This window comes from Monodon monoceros, unplaced genomic scaffold (genome assembly GCF_005190385.1).
Source record: "Monodon monoceros isolate NGI ecotype Baffin Bay Population unplaced genomic scaffold, NGI_Narwhal_1 Super_Scaffold_13, whole genome shotgun sequence".
Taxonomy (NCBI): domain Eukaryota; kingdom Metazoa; phylum Chordata; class Mammalia; order Artiodactyla; family Monodontidae; genus Monodon; species Monodon monoceros.
Window position 1 is genome coordinate 5,285,105 of NW_021703769.1, and position 22,280 is coordinate 5,307,384.

Below are 22,280 nucleotides of genomic sequence, written 5' to 3' on the forward strand. Positions count from 1 at the left end.
ATTTGTTTTGCTTGTTGCCTGAAAAGGAGAGAGGAAGGGACTCATAAGAGTCGCAGGGAAAGACTGGACAGATTTAGACCCCAGACTATCACACACACACACATGCACACGCGCACGCACACACACACATACACACACGCGCACGCGCGCGGGAGACACCCAGAAAGACAAACAGCCCGAGAGAAGGCCATACGAACGCAGTCAACGATGCGAGACAGACACACAGACGCCCTCAGACAGACCCAGACTCACAGGCCCTCGGAGAGAGGCGAGACAGACGCTGGGGCTCCCACCTGCTGGGGGAAGGGGGGGGTCCTGCCGTGGTGACGTCACTTCCCCCACCCAAGCTCTTCCTGGCCGTGGGCTCTGCCCAGCCAGGGAATCCATGCAGTGGCCGACTGTCAGTGTGTCCAGCCTTGTTTCCTAGAGCCCACGCCCCTGCCCCCTGAAACCTGTAAATAAACTCCTGGGCCAGGGCTCTTCCTCGGGACCCGAGGCCCACATCGAGATGATGCACCACCTGCGTCCCCAGGCCAGCACGTTGGCACGCGTGTCACCTTGCAGCCCAGTCTGTCTCCTGACGGACTCGGCCTTTGCCGGCTGCCGCTCTTTCTAGGAGACGAGAGGAGGTGAGAGAGAGTGAGGGACCACTTCAGCCTGGGGCTGCCGGGAGACGGCGGTTTGTGGTGTGGCTTTGTGTTGAGCTTCTTGTCGGGAGAGGGTGACGGTTAGGACACCAGCCCCGCGTGGAAACCTGTGTGAGTGTGGGCGTGTCCTTCCCTGAGCCTCAGATTCTCTGTCCCTGTAATAGGGGGACCATAAGACTAAGCCCCCCGCCCAAACCTGGAGCTGCTGGGAAAGCTCCATGAGATGAAAACTCGGACCCGGGAAACACGGGGAGTGGGGGCCACACCTGTTGTATGCGTGTGTTGTTAGAACGGCCTTGGGAGAATCCAGATCATTGATTTCCTGTCCCAGAAATAAATCCACCCAGGTTTCTGAGCACACAGGTTCGAATCCTTTTGCCACAGAGAGCAGGATTTATTTACCACCCTGGATATCCTCAGCTCCCGGGGCCTGGCTCTGAATCCCCGGGGCCTGGTGCAGGGCCTGGCACATAGTAGGTGCACAGTGAACGTGCGCCCTGGAATGAATGAGTGGGACTGAAAAGTCCCTGAGGTTGGATGTAGATGACAGAAGAGAACGTCCCTCCTGGAAAATAAAATCACATGCGCCCTGGGAGATTGCAGGCAGGCTGCTGGCTGTGCTTCTGTCCCCGTGGGTGCACTTGTGTCTCCATAGGCCCATCCCCACCTCCCCACCCAGGGCAGGTTTCCTGCCTCCACGGCTTGTAGTTGATTTCCCTACATCAACTCCTACTATTCAAGGTGCCAGTAAATTGGGTTCTGGTGAGGGCTTCCTTCCTTGCTGGTAGACGGGCCACCTTCTTGCTGTGTCCTCACGTGGCCTTTCCTTGGTGTGTGTGTGCAGAGAGAGAAGGTGAGCTCTCTGGTGTCTCTTTTTTTTGGCCACACCGCACGGCTTGCAGGATCCTAGTTCCCTGGCCAGGGATTGAACCCGGGCCCCGGCAGTGAAAGCTCTGAGTCATAACCACTGGACCACCAGGGAATCCCCACTGGTGTGTCTTATAAGAACACTAATCCTATAGGACCAGGGCCCCGCCTTTATGGCCCCATTTATCCTTAATTGCTTTTTCGGAGGCCCCATCCCCAAATATAGCCACACTTGTGGGGTTAGGACTTTAACATACTATTTTGGGGGGAACACACATTCAGTCCGTAACACAAGGTACCCTTCTGCTCCAAACAGAGGATTTGGGAAGGCAGGTGAGAACTGCCACTCCTTGTAAGTTGATCTATTAGCACCAGCCCCCATAGTAGCTATCACTTTAGGGTTTGCTATGAGCCTGGCACATCCAGGTCTACACCTCAAGCCTCTGCACTGCTCTGGAGGTTCCAGGCTCCTTGCTTTTTGGCTGACTATGTATTGACCAATACAAGTTTCTTTGCTGCCTGAGCACCGTGGTGGGCCAGACACCAGTGAGAAACCGGAAAAGGGGATTCCCTCTTCCTTGGAGCTGGGAATCCCACATGGCAATGGCCTAGGTTTGACACCATAATAGGATGTAAAAGTTGCTCTGGGACAACCACAGGTGGGCTTTGAGGGTTGAAGAGGAGTGCGCACCCCCCCCCAAAGACTGGGCAGAAAGGCTCCTGCTTGCCAGTCTTATGCTGGCTGTGAGGAAGCTGCAGGACAAGGAGACAGCATCCTGATGGTGTGGACAGACTGACAGTGGCAATAAGACACAGACCAAGGGAAGGCTAAGTCATGACACATACATTTTCTTGGAAGTCATAGCGGATATCCTGGTTGGTATTTACAAAATTAACCACCAGTGATACGGGAGAGCTTAAAGCTGCCAGAGAAAGCCAGAGAAGGAAGTGACCGCGGGGGGTGGGGTAGTTGGAGCTGGGCTCAGAAGCCAGATTAGGAGGAGGAGAGGGGGCGTCCCAGGAGGGTGGACCACCCTGGGCAAAGGCCCAGCAGAAGGGAAGCGGAGATTCTGCTCATAGGGCAGCAGGGATGCTGTTGGCCGAGAGGATCTTGTAGGCAATCAGGAGGCGATTAGCAATGAAAGTCGGAGAGCCGAGCAAGTAGCCCTCATGAATGATAGCTAATGCTTATGGGCCACTTAACATGCTCCAGGCACTTCATACGGATTCAGCCACCCCATTCACCTGCGTGATTTAAGCTGGACGCTCCTGGTGCCCCACTTCTCCAGATGAGGAAACTGAGGCGCAGAAGATGAAGTGACGTCCTCAGGTCGCACGTTTGGCCATAGGTAGGGCTGGGGTTTGGATCTAGGCCACTCGAGGTGTTTGCTGAACCAGATTCAGTTCCTGGGAGCCCAAGGGTGCAGGGGACCCTGTCCTGCCCTTATAGCTTCTCCAGCCTCTCCTGACGTCTGACCTTGGCCGTCACTGCATCTCCTGCCGCTGCCCTGGTTGAGACCCAGAATGGCTGGGCCCTTCATGGTCCTAAAGGAAGGGGCGCCCGCGGCCAGCACTGAGATCCCCCCTGACGGAGCGGATCTCGCCGACCCCAAAGCCTCCAGCACGGGGTCGGGTTGATGGAGGAGCTATTGAGAAGCGGCTCAATACCGGCCGCATTGTGGGCCGATTCAGAGCTGAGCTCTTTGTCTGAGAGGCTTGGAAACGGAGCCGCATTCACTTCCCCTCTCCTGGCGCTGCCCTCCAAGCCCCTCGGAGCTCATGTTGGGAAACACCAGGCCCTTGAAAATTGGTAATTGAGAGAAACATCTGCTGGTTTCCAAGGAGCACACGGTGACTCCTGAGTGGTGAGGGCAAGCGTGAGTCGCGTTGTCACCGCATGCTGAAACACACACACACACACACACACACACACACACACACACACAGGCACACACGCGCCTGAGTCTCTTTGGTATGTTAATTAAGATTGATTAAATTAAAGTTGTCAGTGCTTGTTATAAAGATACAAGCAATATAGGCATACAAAAAGTAAAAAGGATAGACTCCCTCTTTCAGAAGTAGCCATCACGAACAATTTGATTTTTATCCTCATTTTTGCTATAAAAATGGGTCCATATTATATATACTGTTCCAGTTTCATTATTTCTGCTCAGCAGTAATTGCAAACAGCCAGCCACCATCCGACCTATAGATCAGCCGTTCTCAGCCAGGGGTGATTCTGCCCCCCAGGGGACATTGGGCGATGTCTGCAGACGTTTTTGGTTGTCACAACTTGGCAGTGATGGTGCTACTGGTACCTAGCGCGTAGAGGCCAGGGGTGTGGCTAAATATCCTGCAATGCACAGAGCACATCACAGAGAATCATCCAGCTCAAAACATCAGTAGTATCAAGGTTGGGAAACCCCACTACACATTTATGTATCTTTCTAGTGGCTCCATTGTATTCGATAGTGAGATAGATAGATAGATATATTTATAGACACACCAGGGTTTGTCTAGTGGGATTTGGATGGTCTCTGGTTGTTCACGTTTACCAGAAACCCTGCAGAGGTGTCCTTATACGTATATGCTCTCAGCTTCTTCTGTGAATTTTCTGTTGGATACAATCCTGGAAGTTAAAATTCCTGGGTGGAAAGGTAGTACGCATTTCAGATTTTGGTAGGTACTGCCTCCGAAGTGATTATGACCATTGACACTGCCACCACAGACAGCTCACTCACCCATGCCTCCTCTCCTCAATTAACAAAACGCATTTCATTTATTCCAAATAACTTTCCACTGCACCTCCTTGTCCATTGACAGAAAGGGCTCTCTCGCCGCAAATTCACTCCATCCTGCCGATAACTCTCGAACGGTGATTGCTGTTTTGCTGACGGTGTTTAAAGACGTTCGACATCAGTGACAATAGAAAAAACCAAGTCCCATTAGTTCTTTCCATGTGGATAATAGCAAGAAAGGCAAAAGGCACTGCTTTGTCTTTTCTTATTGAAGGAGCATTTAATCGTGAGGTTCTAAAATGATTATAAAGGCCTTCTGCTCTCCCTGGAGTTGATTTCACCACCCCGTTCCCACACACACTTTGAGACCCGGGGCTCACCCATCACCCAGCTGCAGCCCCTTCCGAGGCCACCTCCCAAAAGTTGACTTCGGGATGTGTGGGGTGAGGCCCCGCACACTTCTGCCACTCGGGTACAAGAAGGCAGTTCGCCTGTAACCAGGACAAGGCATCTTACTAGTTAAAAGGAGACGCACACATAAGCAGGATATGTGGGGCTAATGATTTACCATCAACACCCTTTAAACCTGGCCCTGTATTTATTGTCTAATTAATGAACCTTGACTGTAGGGTCCCCTGGGCTTCCGGATGCTTCCACCGCCACTGGGACAGACTAGAGTGGACCTTCTCTGTTAGGCTGCAGCTGTGGGGGGCTGTAGAGCTGCTTCCGGTGCTCCTATCCCGTGATGCTCTAGACTAGAGTAGATGAGTATAAGAGCTGGGAGACTGATGCCCACATGCTTGGGAGCTCAGGGGGGCGTGGGGGGCAAGCCCAGCAGGGAAGTACGTGTGTGTGTGCATGCGCGTGCGTGCGTGTGCGTGTGCGCATGCATGCACGTGTGCGCGGGTGCAATCCAGGGGGGGAGAGGGAAGTGGGGGAAGGGGTCAGCTGGGCGAGGAAAGGCTGGAAGTGGTCGGGCAGAGGGTGTGGCTCAGGTGTGAGCCTGTCGTCCCATTCGCTCTACAGCACCACACACTGCATCCCTGGAGAGGCCGTCAGTCCAGCCAGTGTTGGGGAGAGACAGGGAGCCACAGTCTCACAGGGCAAGCTGCGCATTCACCCACACGCGTCTCCCCTCTCCAGGCCCGGGGACTAGATGACCACCTGGCACCTGGGTATCACCTTGGGCTCCTCAGCCGGGGCCACCTGGAGGGGCCATCAGGCCCTTCCGTGCCCCACCAAGGGCAATCTCAGTGCCGCACCTAATCTCCCAGGAACAGTCAGAGGCTACCTGATGCCTGGGCTCCACTACCCTCAATCCCAGGCTGAGAGGCTTGACCCAGACCTGCTGCCAGATCCAGGATGACAGCACCGCTGCCAGGAGACACCTGGGAAGCCCCATTACGGGGGGAGGCTGCCTGTTTGGATACTGACAGGTGCTTCTTACATCTTTGTTTTTCTCTTTTATTATCAATGTAATTACACACGCTCAACAGTGCTCAGTGTGCAGGAGCGTGTGTTACAAGGAAGGGGCCGTCTCCTCTTGGGCACCCACCAGGGTAACCACACCTGTCCCCTGGTCTGTGTAGACGCATGTAGTCACGGGCCTATGTATTTATCGCAAGATTCGCTTTTGTTTTAAAATACACACGTTTGTGCTTTTCTAAACAAAGATGGGCTCGTCCTATCTGGTGCTTCTCCTCTTTCTCACGGGACATCTTTCCGTGTCAGCGCCCACAGACCTGCTGGCCGTGCCTTCCTGGTCACGTCGACCCCTTGGAGGGACGTTTACGTGATTCCCAGTCATTCTCCCTTTTCGTGCAAACCCACAGTGGGCCTTCCTGACCCTCCTCTGTTTACCTGAGAGCCCTGCGATCCTTTATTCCACACATTTATTGTGCGTCTGCTCTGGGAAAGGTGCTGGGGACACAGAATGCTCACAGGGTCACTGGACACTGGCATTCGAGGAGGGAGAGGCAGGAAATAAGCCGTTAGACAGGCCGCATGTGGCCTCTGATTAGAGCTGCAGAGAAGAGGGAAGCCGGCACGGGACACGGGGTCCTGGGGACTGGGGCAGGCACTGGTTCAGACAGGATGCTCAGGGATGCTTCCTGAGGAAGTGACATTGGAACAGAGACCAGAAAGTAAGGAGGGAGCGAGCACGTGGATGTGGGGAAGGATCATTCCAGGCAGAGGGAGAGGCACGTGCAAAGGCCCTCAGGTGGGCTGTGTTGGGACCTTTTACAGAACACAGAACAGAGCTCTTATTAGAGCAGAGAGAGCGAAAGGGAGAGGGTCCCAGGAGAAATGCACGTGGAGATAAATACCCAGGAAGTGATTTGCCTGGTCAAAGGTTGTCTCTTGGAAGTTCTGAGAGATTGTTATTTTGCTCTGCAGAGATGCCCCCAGCTTGCACCGTCCCTCAGCTACCGCACTGGCAGAGGGGCCCGCTTTGATGGGCCTTCTCCAGCTCCTGTGGATTCCACAGCTCAGGTCTGCTAGGGGATAGGTGTGGCCCAGGGCCTGGAGTTCTTGGTTCCCCGTCATGAGGCTTCCCTGGTGTTCTCCCTGCAGAGGTGCTGTCACCCTGAGTCTGTGGCTCCAGTTAACTCATGTAGTTCTCACCACAGCCGTGTGAAGTGGGGACTGGGTGACCCCTCTTTTTTTTGCCCCCCAGATGAGGACACTAGTGATATACCGAAGGTCACAGTTTAAGTGGCAAAGTTGGGATGCGAATCCAGGAATCGAGGTTCGCAGACCTCGTGTTCTGAGTCTGTACCCTAAATTCTTCCATGAACAGCAATGCGGGGAGCCCCAGGCCCCTGTGCAAGGCCGGGTCCCCCCGCCCCAGCCAGCCTAGAACTTGTTTGCCCCTAACCCGCAACACCAGACAACAGTGGATAGTATCTCACGGTTATGTGTTCCGGTATGAGGTGCCCGGAGCCCAGCCGTGTGCTTGGCACAGAGTAGGTGCTGGGTAAGTGATGTGGTCTTTAAAAAAGAGAAAACTGGCCTAGATTTGCTGCCCACCTCCCAAACCTTAAGAGAAAGATCCATTTTCTACTTACAAATGGTCTCGCCCTAAGAAATAAAGGTGCGTCAGGGGTGTTTGAAATGGCACCAGGAGCGATCAGAAAGTTATTCCTTTGACGTCTGGTTCAATTTTATTTGAAATTCCAGGGGGGGAAGGAGCTGGGCTCTTATTCAAATGCAGTGGTGGAGGAGGGGCAGCAAATGAAGTGGCAGGAACCCCAGGCAGGCTAGGGCTCCACTGAATGACAATGAGGCCCGCCCCGGCCCGGCCCCATCGCATCCAGGCGGGCCTAAGGAGATTAGATTTTCATAAATTTCAGACAGTGCCAATTCCTAATTCCTCGGCGTACGGCCGGGAGGCCAGACAGGGCTGCCTGCACGGGCTGCTTGTTAACCAGGAAGCACGCTGGCTGCCCCGCCGCCCGGAGCAGACGCGATGGGGGCAGGCGGCGGGGGAGGGGGGAGAGCCGTCTGGTCTGGAGACCTCCCGTGGGCTGGCAGGAGTTGGGTGGACTCTGGCCCAGCTCTCCAGCCAAGGAAGGAGAAAAGAGCTCCAGCACCGGGCTGCCGCTCCGATTATTAACTGAGAACCCAGTGACAGTCGTGCCCACATCGCATGGTGAATTCTACACCAGCCCCATTTACAGCTGGGAAGTGGCCGGACAGGGGGTTTGAACCAAGGCTCCTGCGTTTGGTTCACGTTGTGGCTCCATCACCAAGAACAGGGGACCGTAAGCTTGGATGTAAAAGAATTGCATGTTTACCTTAACCAGCCCGAACAGGAACATGGACACCAAACCACAGGGCATCAACAGCACCTGCGATGTGGTCGCCAGTGGAAACCACAGGCTGCCTGTCGCATCGAAACCTGCCGGGTTATATTTACTGTGATAGTATCCCCGGGTCACACGTGTGATCCTCTATATTCTTCCTATGTCGCAAGTCTGGTTGAGAGTTTGAGAACGATTTTGATACAGTTGGCTTCCTTTCAAAGCCTGACTTGAATTTTTATTCAGTTTAATTTTATTTTAAAAATCTCATTCTGAGAGCGCGTCCTGGCTCCCCCAGGTGCCGGAGGAGGAAGCCTCGGAGTCAGGACTGTCGTCTTCTGGCTCTTGGTCTGACCGACGTTGCTGCCCCTCGGGGGTCTGTGGGAGTGAAGAGGGAAGGTCCTGTCCTGGGCGGGCGCTTGCACTCAGGCAGCAGCAGAGGAGAGCGCAGCTGTGAGTATCTTTACGCAGTTTCGTGGGAGGTGCCCAGAGCTGCCCTGAGTGCCTGGCACGAGGTCCTTCGGACCATACTGTGACTTTCCTCCATGCTGGTGGCGAGGTGGGTACCGCTGGCCAAGATACTGGGTTCGAGGACACATGACAAGCGATGCTCCAGCGGTCCTGAACCAGCCTGGCGGCCAAGCCCGCTCCACACAAGTGCCTGGCTTGAACCCACACTGTTGCCGACATTCTGGGGCCACGGCACCCAGGACCGCTGGGTGTGGGGCATCAGCCTAACCTGGGCCTGAAAGTATGGGCTTGGGGGGTCTGGGCTCTCTTGGGCTGTGTGGCCTTTGGCCAGTCACCTCCCCTCTCCCAGCCTCAGTTTCCCCATCTGTAAAGTTGGCGGCGGGGGTCATGTTAGTATCTACTTCACAGAATGCTGGTGACGGTTCAGTAAGATGATGCCTGTACGGATTCGGGCTGTGCCTGGCCTTGAGGGGCCTCTCCGTGACGCTGCCTCTCTCACTAGTGTCAGAGGGGCTGGGAGAGGATCAGAGATGCCCGTGCACGCGTCTCGACGTGACTGCGTCTGTCTCTGGAGGAGGAGACAAAAGGAGGGTCAGGCCACTCCAGTGAGGCGGACGAACCTGTTAATTTGAAATTATTCACGAGGAAAGAAGACAGTCAAATTAGAATGACCTTACTTTGCATGTGGAAGATGGGCTTGGCCACCCCCAAGAGCCTGCCGCATCCATCACCCACCCCAAGGGGGAGCTTATGAAGAAAAATGGCAGGACCTCTCCCCCACCCCCACCCCCCAACAGCGAGCGGACTTGACGCCCAGAACAGGAGGAGGGAAATGTGATGTTTCCTCCCCAAAGGCTCCTGTCCTTGGAGCAGAAACCAGTGCCCAGAAGTCCAGCCACCACCCTGGGTGACCTTTCTGGACGGACCCTGGGGCAGAGGCCCGTGAGGCATGCTCAGCGTTTCCAGGGCATCGGCCTGGGTGAGGGGTGCCTATTGTCCCCAAAGGCATGTTGGGAATCGTGACAGGATCACGTGCTGTTTTCTGCCCCGTCCTGAGCTCTTGACATCTATTATTTCATCCCCCGGGGACCTCACGGGGGTGCCTGTGCCCAGGGTCACACAGCTAGTAGCTGGCACATGCAGGGAGACAGGACTGGGCATCCTCAGAGGTATTCCCAGCGTGGGAAGGGGAAACTAACAGACACTTTGGGAACACTGGGAGAATTTAGCAGAGTTTCCCCTTCTCGCTCCCTGAGGGAGGCTCTGGGTTCGGGACCGGCCCTGCCCTTTGATCTAGAGCAATTTCTCCCTATGCCTCGGTTTGCCCATCTGCAAAATGGCAGTGGTGATGGCTGGCACCTCACAGACTTGGGGGAGGCGGGCTCAAAGCAGGGCCGTGCGTGTGTTGTACATGTTATCATCCTGACTGTAGTCCCAGTGAGTAGTCGCCACGACAACGGGGAGCTTGGGCTGTGGACCAGCCTGCCATCTCCTCTTGCTCTAGTCTCCCTTTGTCTGTGACCAGGCTTTGCTGTGAGTCCCATGGTCACAGGAGACTTGAGCTGAGTGGGGGGCAGTGGTTGGACCCACGCCTTCCGCCACTGTGCTGGGCACTCGGCCGCATGTCCAGCAGGATCGGTGTGGCTCCACATCTTGGGGGCTCCTCTCTTGGCTGGAACTCCCGAAGCTGCCCGTCCTGTAGGCTTTGGCCTGCTCGGTGCTTTCAAAACTCTAGAATGTGTTGCCGGCGTTAAGGCCCAGGCAGTTCTGGGGAGATGGGGAGGTGTGGCTGCCCTGGGCCAGCCTGCCTGGGGGCTGTCCTGTTTGGCCTGCTGGGCTTTCAGTTAGCAGTGCCTGTCTAGAGTGCCCTGTGAACCTGGTGAGGAGGAGCTCCTGCTCGATTAGTGATGCCTGCTGTGGGAGCAGGATTGAGGAGTTGGGTACGAATGCTGAAACCCAGGCTGCCCACAGGGGCCAGGCAGATGCTATCAAGCAGAATGGGGGCCGAGGTGGAGCTTGGGGCCAAGTGGACAGCACAGCCTGTGTAGTGAGGGTGGCTGCCTGCAGCTCCGTTCCTTTGAGTGGGGGCAGGGGACTGTGCATGCAAGCGCCCTCAGGTCCCCAGTTTGCCACCGTTCCCAGCAGGTCCTTTCCGATACACTTCCCGGAAAGGTGGGTTCCTGTCGCCCACGGCAGTGTCTCCCGGAAGGAGCGCCCTGAGAGTGAAAATTCACTGTGGTGCTGTCGGCGGGACCAGAGCCCCTTCACCCCGTGGCCAAGGTCAAAACGCCCAGCCCAGGGTGCTCTCTGCCTCATGGGTTGGGGTGAATCACCTGCCGGCCGGGGGGGCCCCTCCTGCACCCCTCAGTGCCCCTCCCCCAGTCCGTGTCTCTGAATACCCAGCTTGGTCCTGCTCGACCCTCTCTATTCAGGCTTACGGGTTCGGGCCGCCCTTGTTTTGCCGTGGCTGGAGTGCTGCAGAGCCCCCCACTAACTGTGGTCACCCTGAGGAGTGCTCTCCACATGCTGGGCACGTCGCCCTCGCACCACCTCCTCCTCCACACAGGGAAGCTGGGATGGATTCAGCGAGTCAGGGTCCCGGAGCCAGCCTGGGGTCCCCTTGGGGACCTGCCCAAGGGTCTCGGGAGCCCGCAGGAGTCTCCCTCCTCCTCTGGCCAAGACCCCAGGGCTTTGGCTTCCAGAATGGAGCCTAGAAATGATTCGTGGTTTCTCTTTTTCTGAGCGTTTGCCCCTCTCTTCTCCCACGTGGATGTGCACAGGGCTGTGGCCCAGGGACCAGGGTGGTCACATTGGTTCAGCACCCTGGGGTCCTTCCTGGGGGTGACGCTTCACGCTGGACCCCGGCCCCCAGAAATCAGGTCCCCCTGCCCTTTTGGGGTCGGGAGAGCTGTGAGGTTTGTTCACACCTGCTCAGCCTGCTGGGGCCTCGTCCACTGCTCTCTTTCAGGCCCTACCAGCCCTGTTGCCTCGGCCGCTGGACAACACCGGGAGGAGGGCAGAGGCCTGGCCAGGGCCCTGCAGGCCGCCAGGGCCGGGGACAGAGACAGAGGCAGCGCACATCTCCTTTCCTGCAGGCCCGGGCGGGCAGGGCGCCTGGAGATGGTGGGGGGAGAGGCAGAGAGGTGCCCACCCCCAGGTCCCCTGCGGGGTGAAGAGTGCACGGCCTGTGGGGGGGGGCGGGTGCAGGCCTCTCTGAGGGGGGCCGTGGGTGTTGCACAAAGCCAGCCTCTGTGTCTTCTGAATGGGCAGCTTTATCTGGGGCCCTAGCGGACGGGCCCTGGACCAGCCCGTCTGGGGAGGCAAGAGGTGTGGCTGCAGTGATCGGGGCTGAGGCCAGAGACCTGGCCTTTGCCCAACCCAGGCCCTGCCGTCCTCCTGGCGGGAAAGTGAAGGAGCCCCTCAGAGGGTTTGAGGCTTGTCCGATTCCCCGCTAGGCGGGGCACGGCCTTCTGGGGCTCGGGAAGGTCTCATCAAAGTCCCTGGCTACTTCATCCTCCTTCCTGGGCCCCCCAAGGCGAGGGAGGGATGCAGCTCCACACAGGCCGGAGCCAGGGCCCAGGCTCCAGATCGAATTCCCGGGTGCAGAGGCGGCCGTCCAGCGGGTGGTCGAGCGGGGGGAGCCACCAGCGCTGGGCCCTGGGGCTACACGAGTCTGTCACTAGGCCTGAACCTGGGTCTCCTCACCTGCAAGACGGGATGATAAAAAGTACCCGTGTGTACGCTCAGCCCTGAACAGAGGTCCTCAGCCCCGGCACACTCTTTGTCCGGGGTGCCCTGTGCCCTGTAGGATATTAAGGTTCCAGGAGCGCCCCCAGTTGTGACAAGCCACTAGTGTCCCCAGACATTGCCACGTGTCCCCTGGGGGTTAGACTAAACCGACTCACTGACGGCCTCAGGCAGACATTGGCACAGCTGGGCAAAGGCTTGACGTGGTGGAGGAAGGTGGGCATCCTGCAGAGCCCCGGGTGGGGGAGAAGGGGTGGCCGGGGCTTCGGAGAGGACGTGCGGGCAGGCTGCGTGTGGAGGAGCTTCCGCGGCTGTACCAGCAGGGACGCCCACCGGGATGCCCCGATCTCCCGCGGGACACCGAGGCTGGCGGCAGGAGGGCTGGCCCTCGCCGGGTTTGGCGGGGCCCCGCTTGAGCGACCCGCGAGCGACACAGTCCCCACCTGCGGCCCGCCCCCCAGCACCCCAGCTTCCTTGCATCTCTCTGGGGGGAAGAAGAGCTGAGTCAGTGGCCCTGAGTTTGAACCTGTGCCCCTGGGGAGCCCTCCGCCAATTGCTTGTTAGCGGGGGAGGGGGGCCTTCCTGCCTGCCCTGTGGGATCGTCCGTGGGCGGCCTCAGGCTGGCGGAGGCCGGCTGCGCCCCCTCTGCCGCCCTGTCCCTCCCCAGGTCCCCGGCATCTCGCCCGCCGCTGCTGGGGACTCTGCTGGCACCGGGCACGGCCAGCTGCCGCGCCGCCCGACACGGACCCGCTCGAGTCAGCAGAAACCACCCGACTCCGGCAGGATCAAAATAACCTCCTTCCTTTTCCAGCACTTGAGGGTTTTTCCGCCTTCTGGGGGAAAAACAAAACAAACCCGAAAAAAAGAAATGAGAGCTGCAGTGTTTGCAGCCGCCCGGAATGTGGTTTTTCTGAGGCCTCTTCCCGGCGGTGGCCCGCACACACTCTGTCCCGTGGAGGGTGGTGTGTCTTCGTGCGTCTCGCGTGTGTGATAGATGTGTCTGTACGTGGCTGTGTTATCTGTGTTCGTTTGTGTTGGTGTGTGTGTGGGTGTGTAGGGGTGCTGACGTTTTTGCGTATTAGGTGTGCATGTGTGTTGGGGTGTGTGGATGCTCAGACGCCCCGAGCCTCTGCCTGCACCGGGGTCCCTGAGGTCTCACGTGTCCCCTTGGTCTTGCAGCGGAGCTGGAGTTCGTTGAGATCACCGTCATTGTGGTGGTGGTGATGGTGATGGTGGTGGTGATCACGTGTCTGCTGAGCCATTACAAACTGTCCGCTCGCTCCTTCATTGGCCGGCACAGCCAGGGCAGGAGGAGGGAAGACGCCCTGTCCTCGGTGAGTGTCTGCCCTCCCTGAGCTTCCAGGGGGCCCGTGGACGCCCCGATCAAGCGCCTGTGGTGTCAGGGTCGGGTGCTCACAGGAACTGACGGCAGGGAGACAGTCTGGGGGGGGCTGGGGGGGGGGGGAGGGCTTCTAGGTATAGGCAGTGACCCAGATGGAAGGGAGCCCGTGGACCAGTCCATGCAGTGGGGCTTTGGTCCCCAGATCCATCCGTCCATCCATCCGCTGGACAGACATTTACTGAGCACCCTCTGTGTGTCTAGAGCCTTCCCAGGCATTGGGGGGAGATAGCTTCGAGCAGGTCGCAGGGGGTTGCTGCCTGATGGGCTGGATGTAGACAGACAGGAGTGCCGGATGCTCCGAAGGAAGCTGAAAGGAATCACCGGGAATCCCAGAGTGGCTGGTTTACCCAGGACAGTCGAGGTGAGCCCCTGAGGCCGAGCTCTGAAGGGAGAAACAAGGGTGGGGTGCAGAGTGGGTGAGTGCAGGAAGGGTGAGAAGGACAAACGCGGCACGGTCCTTGCTGTCCCTACAAAACTGCAGTTTGATATGTTACTAGAATTGTGTGCCCTGTTGGGCATTCTGGAAACCCAGGAATATCCCCACAAAACTCCACAAACTGGGGCAGATGGAGCAGCTCCCAGCGGTTTGGGAACTCGCCCTCCTCCAGACCTGAGCACCCACGTTCCCCTCATTCACCTGCACCTTCGGTGCCACCCCTGCCCGCCGCTCCGTGTTCCTCAGCAGATGGACCAGGGGGTGGTGTAGAGTCCATCACTAAACAGTTTCCATCTCCACGCCTGTCAGGTGTAATTTAACAACCTGGACGGAGTAGCTGTCTGAGGGACGGGCTGCAGATGACACGGAGGGGGGGCCCGTGGACGGCCCCAGGGCTGTGGAGGGAGCACATCTCTGAGCCCGTGTTCACCGGGCGCTGGGGGGAAGCGGCAGCGGGCATGGCCTCCCGGCTCTGGGGGACGCCTGGGGCTGGCACTGGTGCCCAGAGTCTGTGGGACTGAGCTGAGTCAGGCTGGCAGGCCTGTTCCTGGCAAATTTGGGCATCTCCGCTTGCGTCAGGCCTCAGTATGTCACCAGGTTGCCAGGGCAAGGAGCATCCGCTCTGGTCCCTCTGATGGGAGCACCGGGTGCCCCAAACCCGAGGCCCAGTGTGTCCGGAGGACACTTGGCAGCTTCCTGCAGGGCTTACCTGCGTGTTTATTTGCTGTCGCTGTTGCCTGAGTGACAGTGCCACCAGCTGCACTGCCACGTCTGCGCTCAGTAATCCCTCCCACATTTTACAGAGGAGAAACTGGGGCTCAGAGAGGTGGGAACATTTGCCTAGGGCCACACAGCTTCTAAGCGACAGCTTGAAGAGCCCATGACCCGTTTTGTCCCACCTCGGATGCTGGGGCAAGCTTTGGACAAATGAGAAGACATCAGCCTGGTAGCCGTGCTCCAGGGTGGGGCATCCTACCCCCTCTGAGCCTCAGTGTGTGCGTCTGTAAAATGGGTGGAGCGAGGCTTTCTCCTTCCTACCCTGCATGGTCACAGGGAGGGTGAAGTTAGCTGAGGGGGCTGGGGAGATGGCAGAGGTTCCGGCGTGAGGGACCCGTGCCACCATAGCGGGGACAGCCCTGTAGGCAGCACTGGGACTTCGTGCCCAGGTGGAGGTCAGGATTTGGGCTCTGGTTCCTGAACATCTGAGGTTAAAAGAAAGTCTCCCCTGCCCCCCTGCCCCCGGCCGACTTCTACCAGCCACTGCACAGGCCCCCGGGGATGCCCAGCTGGGTAAACATGGAGGCTTGTTAGACCTGGAGTACGTGTGGCGGCTCCCCTGGGGCCCCTGCCAGACAGGGCGTGTCTGAGGAGTCTCGAGGGCCCATGACCTCCCAGAGAGACCCAAACGCAGCCGCCGTCTGCTTGGCACTGGGCCCACCCCTGGCATGGCTGTCCTGCCGTGGCCCCTTTTCAGGGTGAACCTCTGGCAGTTCATTTCCTCATCTGTCAGAGGGTGGGGCTCAGGTACAGGTAAAGCCCTGTGGGCCCTGGGACCTTACTTCCCCACCTGATGCTGCTGCCAGAGAAGCTAGAAAATACTGCAGGGGTACAGACTGTGGCTCGGCGTCTGCAGCTGAAGGCAGGGCGGGAGTCAGCCAGGTCCAGATAGACCAGGGCCGGGTGCCCACTCTGTGAGTCAGGTTTCTGGGCTCATCCCCACGGTCTCTTCTGTGGCTGCAGTTGCCCTGCAGCAGCCTTCTTGGTGGTGTGACAGACTGTCTGGCCCAGTTTGCAGACCCCTGGTCTAGATGGGGAAGCCATGGGCAGCTGGACGAACTCTCCAAGGAAGCTTTTAGAAAGAGAAGGAGGTGTCGGGGAGTGGAGCGGGGGTGAGAGAAGGAGCTGCCAGGAGCAGCCCTGTGGGCACTGGCACCTGGAAAGGCGTCAGGGCCATTCACTGAATAAGAGAACAAGGTGAGTTAAGACACGGCCTGTGGGCAGGTGTAGTGCAGCCAGCTGGCCTCCGGGTTCCTCACAGCAGGGCCAGGCTGATACAGGAGCTGAGATGCTGTGGGAGCCTGGGGAGGGGCATCCGGCAGGTGGGAGGTTCCTGGAGGCCTCCCTGGAGGAGGAGGTGACCTCCAGGTGCACAGGTTGGGGGTAGTCAGGTGACAAGGATGGAAGTGATTCTGGGGTCTGCGGTGGGGCCTCCCAGGCAGTGACTGGTATTGTCCTAAGCACTGTGGGTGGAGACTCCCCAGGCTAGGGCTCGACGGAGGGCTGGGGGGTGTGCAGTGGTGGGAAGACGTTGTGGGGACCTCGAACAGAGGGCCTCCCAGGGGGGTTTTAGGCAGGGGCCCGTCTGGGTCACATTTATCCAAGTTGACCTTGGCTGCTTGCACCCCTCCCCAGGACTCCCGACTTGAATGGGGAGCAGGTGGATGTCCCCCTATCTGCTTCCTGGTGCTCACATGGACTGTGCCAGGGGCCCGACTGGGGGCCACAGAGCCTGCCAGGGTCGGCTTGAGCCCGAATGCTTCTGGAGGCGGTGGGCGAGGTTTGGATCCCAGCACTGCCCGCTACCAGCTGGAGCAGCTCGGCTTAGCCACCTGACCTCAGCCTTGCAGGTTTTGTCGGGAGAGTTGAGTTAGTGCTTTAAAGAGCGTAGCACAGTAGCTGGCGCCAAGGCGTTCCTAATATCAGTAACAGAATGGCCCTCCGTATCCCCACGCCTGGAATAAACTAGACCCCAGTGAGTCTTTGTGGGGTGCTTTCCTGATGGAACAGTTTTGAGAGACACAGAGCTCCCCTAGTGGCCATATAGGAAATTGCAGCCCTCCTGGCAATTCTCCCCAAACTGCCGGTGAGAATCGTCTCACAAGGGAACCCTCAAGAAAACATGTCCCCCAAAAAACTTTGGGGTGATAGATATGTTCATTATCTAGATTGTGGTGATGGGCTCCTGGTAGATACCTATGCCAAAACAACCAAATTGTATGCTTTGAATATGTGCAGTTGGTTATATGTCAGTTACATCTCAATAAAACTATAAAATTAAAGGAAGGAAGGCATCCCTCCCCGTAGGCCCGGGCCTATCCATGAGGATCACCGGAACAGAAGTGGTGCTGAATGATTGCATGATTAACTCTCCTGTATTTCTTCATCTATAAACTGGGCCCCCAACAACGGGGGCAAGACAGACTATAGTAAGTGCTAAATAAATACGCAGACAAGGTGATTACAGACATGACGGATGCTTTGAAGGAGATAAGCAGATGACGGGATGTTTAATGGGAGAAGGCCCTTTAGATAATGGTGCTTAGAGAAAGCCTGCGGTGGGCACTGGAATTGAAAAGCGAGAAGGAGCCAGCTGTGCAGTGGGGCAGCCAGTGCGAAGGCCCTGTGGTGCACAGTTAGCACTTCCATGCACTAAATAGCGGGTCAGCGTGACAGGAGGGAGAGTGGTGGTGGCACCCAGCACTGTCATAGGCTCACTGAGCGTTGCGCGCACCCCAGGGGCTTTTGCATGTTCGCCTCCTTCAGTTCTTCGACAGATACTGCAGTTATGCACGTTTTCAGATGCAGTAACTTGACCGAGGTCGCACAGAAAGTACCTAGGCTTTCTTAGGAGCCGGTTCACCAGTTCATTTGGATGTGTTCTAAGGCCCACGGAAGCTGCTGGAGGGTTTTGAGAAGGAGGGACCCACGAATCAGATGTATGTTTTGGAAAGTGTGAGTTCGGAGGATGCGTTTTCGGGGGGCAGCCTTGGGACCTGGGAGATCAGCGATTGTGTCATGTCCGAGAGAAACGTCCAGGCCCGGGCTGGGGTCACTGCAGTGGGGCTGAAGAGGGGGATGGGTGCAGCATCTCATGCCGAGTGGAGGCTCTCAGAGTCCACGCCAGGCTGCCCCTTTGCTCTCCCACCTCTGCCCGTCCCGCTGACCCTGTCCTCTTCCTCCCCGTACAGGAAGGATGCCTCTGGCCCTCGGAGAGCACGGTGTCAGGCAGTGGAATCCCGGAGGTGAGACCCAGCGCCGCCTCCCCTCCACCACTACCCTCCCCCCGCCCACCCAAGGCTGCTGTAGTGGACGCCGAAGGCCCCCTACCCAGTAGCTCCCCTAATCCGGACCGGAGGCACCTCCCCTGCTAGTAGAGTGGCTACAGGAGGCCCACACCTGCCCTTCTCTGAAGAACCCTCCTTGGTTGCTGGCATCGTCCCTACCGGGACGTCATGCGCTCCCCACCCCCAGGGAGCAGCCCTCAGTATCTACGACACCGAAGGCCAAAGACTGCCCTCTTCCCACTGTGTGACAGTGTTCACGCTCCAGGGCTCGCCGGCCATCGGGGGGCTGGACCCTGGGCTTGGCTCCTCCCCCCGCCACCCGGCGGCCATCTCTCCCTTTCCCCAGAGAGCAGAGTCACAGGGGCCCTGCCGCTGGGGGGACACTCACTCTGCTCTTCCCCTCCAGCCGCAGGTCTACGCCCCGCCCCGGCCCACCGACCGCCTGGCCGTGCCCGCCTTCGCCCAGCGGGACCGCTTCCACCGCTTCCAGCCCACCTACCCATACCTGCAGCACGAGATCGACCTGCCGCCCACCATCTCGCTGTCGGACGGGGAGGAGCCCCCGCCCTACCAGGGCCCCTGCACGCTCCAGCTGCGGGACCCCGAGCAGCAGCTGGAGCTGAACCGGGAGTCGGTGCGCGCGCCCCCAAACAGAACCATCTTCGACAGCGACCTGATGGACAGCGCCATGCTGGGCGGCCCCTGCCCTCCCAGCAGTAACTCGGGCATCAGCGCCACGTGCTACGGGGGCGGTGGGCGCATGGAGGGGCCGCCCCCCACCTACAGCGAGGTCATCGGCCACTACCCCGGGGCCTCCACCTTCCAGCACCAGCAGAGCAGCGGGCCGGCCTCCTTGCTGGAGGGGACCCGGCTGCACCCCGCACACATCGCCCCCCTGGAGAGCACAGCGGCCTGGAGCAAAGAGAAGGATAAACAGAAGGGACACCCCCTCTAGGAGTCCCGGGGGGCCAGGGCCGGGGCCGCAGTAGGTAAAACAGCAAAACACTCCGCACTTCTTGAAAGAAAAGAGAGAGGAGGACGGGGCGACACACAGGAAACTGCGACGCATGACCATCCTCTCCCCACCTCTCTGTGTATAAATATTTACATGTTCTGTCTGGTCTGAATGCACAAAGCTAAGAAGACTTGCAAAAAAAAACCATGTTTCTCTGTTGAGCTGCGTCTTGAAGGCAAAAGAGAAAACAAAATTCTACGCTAGTCCTTCCTGTTTCTAGTTGAGCTGCGTGCGTGAATGCTTACTTTCTTCTGTTTGTTTATGATGATTTAACTTTAAAGACATATTTGCACAAAACCTTTGTTTAAAGATCTGCAATATTATATAAATATAAATATATATAAAATAAGAGAAACTGTATGTGCGAGGGCAGGAGTATTTTTGTATTAGAAGAGGCCTATTACAAAAAAAAAAAAAGTTGTTTTCTGAGCTAGAAGAGAAAAAAAATGGCCATTTTTGAGTGCCAACTCAGAAAGTGTGTATTACCTTGTAAAGAAAAAAACTACAAAGCAGGGGTTTAGAGTTATTTATATAAATGTTGAGCTTTTGCACTATTTTTTAATATAAATATGTCAGTGCTTGTTTGATGGAAACTTCTATCAACGTCTGTCGAGACTTTTAAGGGAGAAATGTTGGAATTTCACGGTGGACGTCAGGCAGAGGGTGGGCTCCACGCTGAGTCTGGAGAGAGGCTCCCAGAGGGGCTGATTTCCTGCAGAGTGGAAGCTTCTGTCTAGTGATAGGTTATTACCTCGTTATACATTCCCTCCCGAAGGAGACGCATTTTTTCCCCTCTGGGCCAGGACAGCCTTTGGATCGCAAAGAAAATAGGAAAGTTACTCGAGGCCCCAAGTTCCAGGAGGTGGGCTTTGCTCTTCCCAAAATGAAGATAAACTGTTACTGAAGGAATCTTAGCATTTTCTCCTCTTTTCTGAACCACAAAGGTCCCTGTAGGAAGGGGCTCGCTAAGGTGCTCTCTGCCCCCTGCCTGCCTTGCCAGGGCCACGCCAGAGGCGGTTAGGTGGCTCGCGCGTGCAGGATGCTTTGGTGATTCAGCTGGCTCCAGACTCTACCGGCTGAGGTGGGTGCAGCCCACTGGCGTATAGGAAAGGCCCAAAGGACTAGCAATGTGACCTCATCCCCGTCTTTATGTATTGATTCTCACGTAACAGGCCCATAACCAGAAGACCAGAGATGAAAAAGTGACACGCCCAGGTTTCTCCCAGGACACTGCAAAAGGGTTATAACGAGAAAGACAGTCCAACCAACGCGAACTCGAGCTTTAGGATGTAGAAGCAGAATTCTTTCCCTTCTCCTCTCTTTCACATTTCATTCCCTTCCCCGTGGAAACCATCGTTTTTGATGTGTTTGTGTATCTGTGTTTTCATAAGCGTCTTCATCAGACACAACCCTTGTTCACCAGGGTTTTACTGAGTAGACGTCGGCGGGACCCCTTGCTGGTGGCGTGCGTGTGTGCACGTAGAGAAGGCGGGGAGAGAGTGGAGTCGGGGTCCTCCCTCCCACCAAGGGTGGGCTAATACTCCATGGGGTGACGCCCTTAGCAGGAGAGCAGGCCACCCTGCCCCCTGCCCCCTGCATCCCACGGAGGTGTCTTTTCATCTTCGGCAGGATGCCAACTAGCCGGTTAACATAAGAGAAAGGTATAAGAGGCAATAAGTATTGATTTTAAACAACTTTTTTATTACTTGAAAAACAAAAACTCGAGAACAGTTTTGAAGTTCTGACCATTTGAACTCTATTTCTATACGTACCTTTTAAGACCACGGTGACCAATAGATGACCGAGGTGTCTGAGTGCCCGCTCACCAGCCTGGCAGAAAGTTCTGGTACCTTGACAATAAAACCTGCCTCTCCGTGGGGTCTTCAGCCTAACCTTTGCCTAACCTTTGCTTCTCTCTCAAAGATTCTTTGAAAAGGTCATTCATGCAGAGACATCCATAGTTTGTCCTGAAAGGTACAGGGACACATTTATAGATAAAGTTTAAAAAAAAAAAAAAAAAAGTATCGTTCCTTTATGTGAAACGTCTCCCTAGTGCCTTACTGAGAAAGCGGTTGACCCCTTTTGTCCCCCGGCAGCGGCGTTCCTGGACAATGCCCTGCTCACCCTGGCCCGGCCTTCCCGCTCGAGGTGGACAGAGGGCTACTGCTTCTTTAAAAACATCCCCATCGCCTCGTGCTGTGTCCCACCCACCCGCCCTCCACCCTGGATGTGCCTCCCTTGGGTCAGGCCACCCCTCCTGCCCCTCCAGCCTCTTGTCAGTACTCATTTATCTCCCACCTGGGTCACAAACCTAGTCGTGGACCTTGTTTGTGTGAGTAGCGTAGCAGCAGACGAGAGCCAGGCCGAAGTGTTCCCGAGGTCCTCAAACCAAACCTTGAATCTCGTTGCTGGGTGGTGCGGTCTGCCGTTGCCGTATGAGCAGCGAGGTAGAAGAAGGAAGCAGATGAGGGGGTTACTGACCTCAGCTGGCTTGAGGGCAGAGCACCCTCCCCACGCCCCCATTATGCCCCAGGATGGCAGTCCAGGCCTCAAGGCCGCCACATTGTCCCTGGGCTCCATGCCTAGCGGATGACAGTTGCAGAAGTTCATGGTGGAGCAGCTCGTCAAGGCCAGGGCACCTCCCAAGAAAACCACGGGGTGTGTTTCTGCAGAGCTCTTGGTTTCTCTGCTGGACCCAGAGCCCTGAGGGTACACTCCTTCCACTAGGTGTTGGCTGTCGTGTCCTTACCTTCGAAAAGCCTTCTTTGCGCATCCCTCGGGAGGCCCCCTTTTTTCAGTAGAAAGTTGGTGGTGCGGGGGGGTGGGTGGCCCTTGGCAGTGGCTGGTTGGAGGGGGACCAGGCTGGGCTCAGAGAAGGTGGCAGAGCTTGGCTTTCTCTAAGCCTCTCATTGTTCCCCTGCTTGTCAATCATCACATTTCCTCCGGAGGAAAACCCTTTCCCCCGCCAAGCCCAGGTCTACACAGACGGACTTAGCAAAGTGCCCTAAGAGCCGTCCACGTCCCCGTGTTTTTGCCAGGAGCTGAGAGCGACGCCTCCCCACGGCTAGCAAACACCGGGGCGAGGCGAGG

At 57.1% G+C, this 22,280-nt stretch overlaps 1 protein-coding gene across 1 annotated transcript in view; it reads left to right on the top strand.

The window, feature by feature from the left end:
• Positions 1 to 21,217, top strand: part of PMEPA1 (prostate transmembrane protein, androgen induced 1) — a 59,351-nt gene extending 38,134 nt beyond the window's left edge. Inside the window, exons 2-4 of the mRNA XM_029220959.1 lie at positions 13,453 to 13,607; positions 18,080 to 18,133; positions 18,582 to 21,217. Of these exons, the coding sequence (XP_029076792.1) occupies positions 13,453 to 13,607; positions 18,080 to 18,133; positions 18,582 to 19,130 (758 nt within the window). The 3' untranslated portion in view covers positions 19,131 to 21,217. The remainder of the gene's footprint in view (positions 1 to 13,452; positions 13,608 to 18,079; positions 18,134 to 18,581) is intronic.
• The last annotated feature ends 1,063 nt before the right edge of the window (positions 21,218 to 22,280 follow it).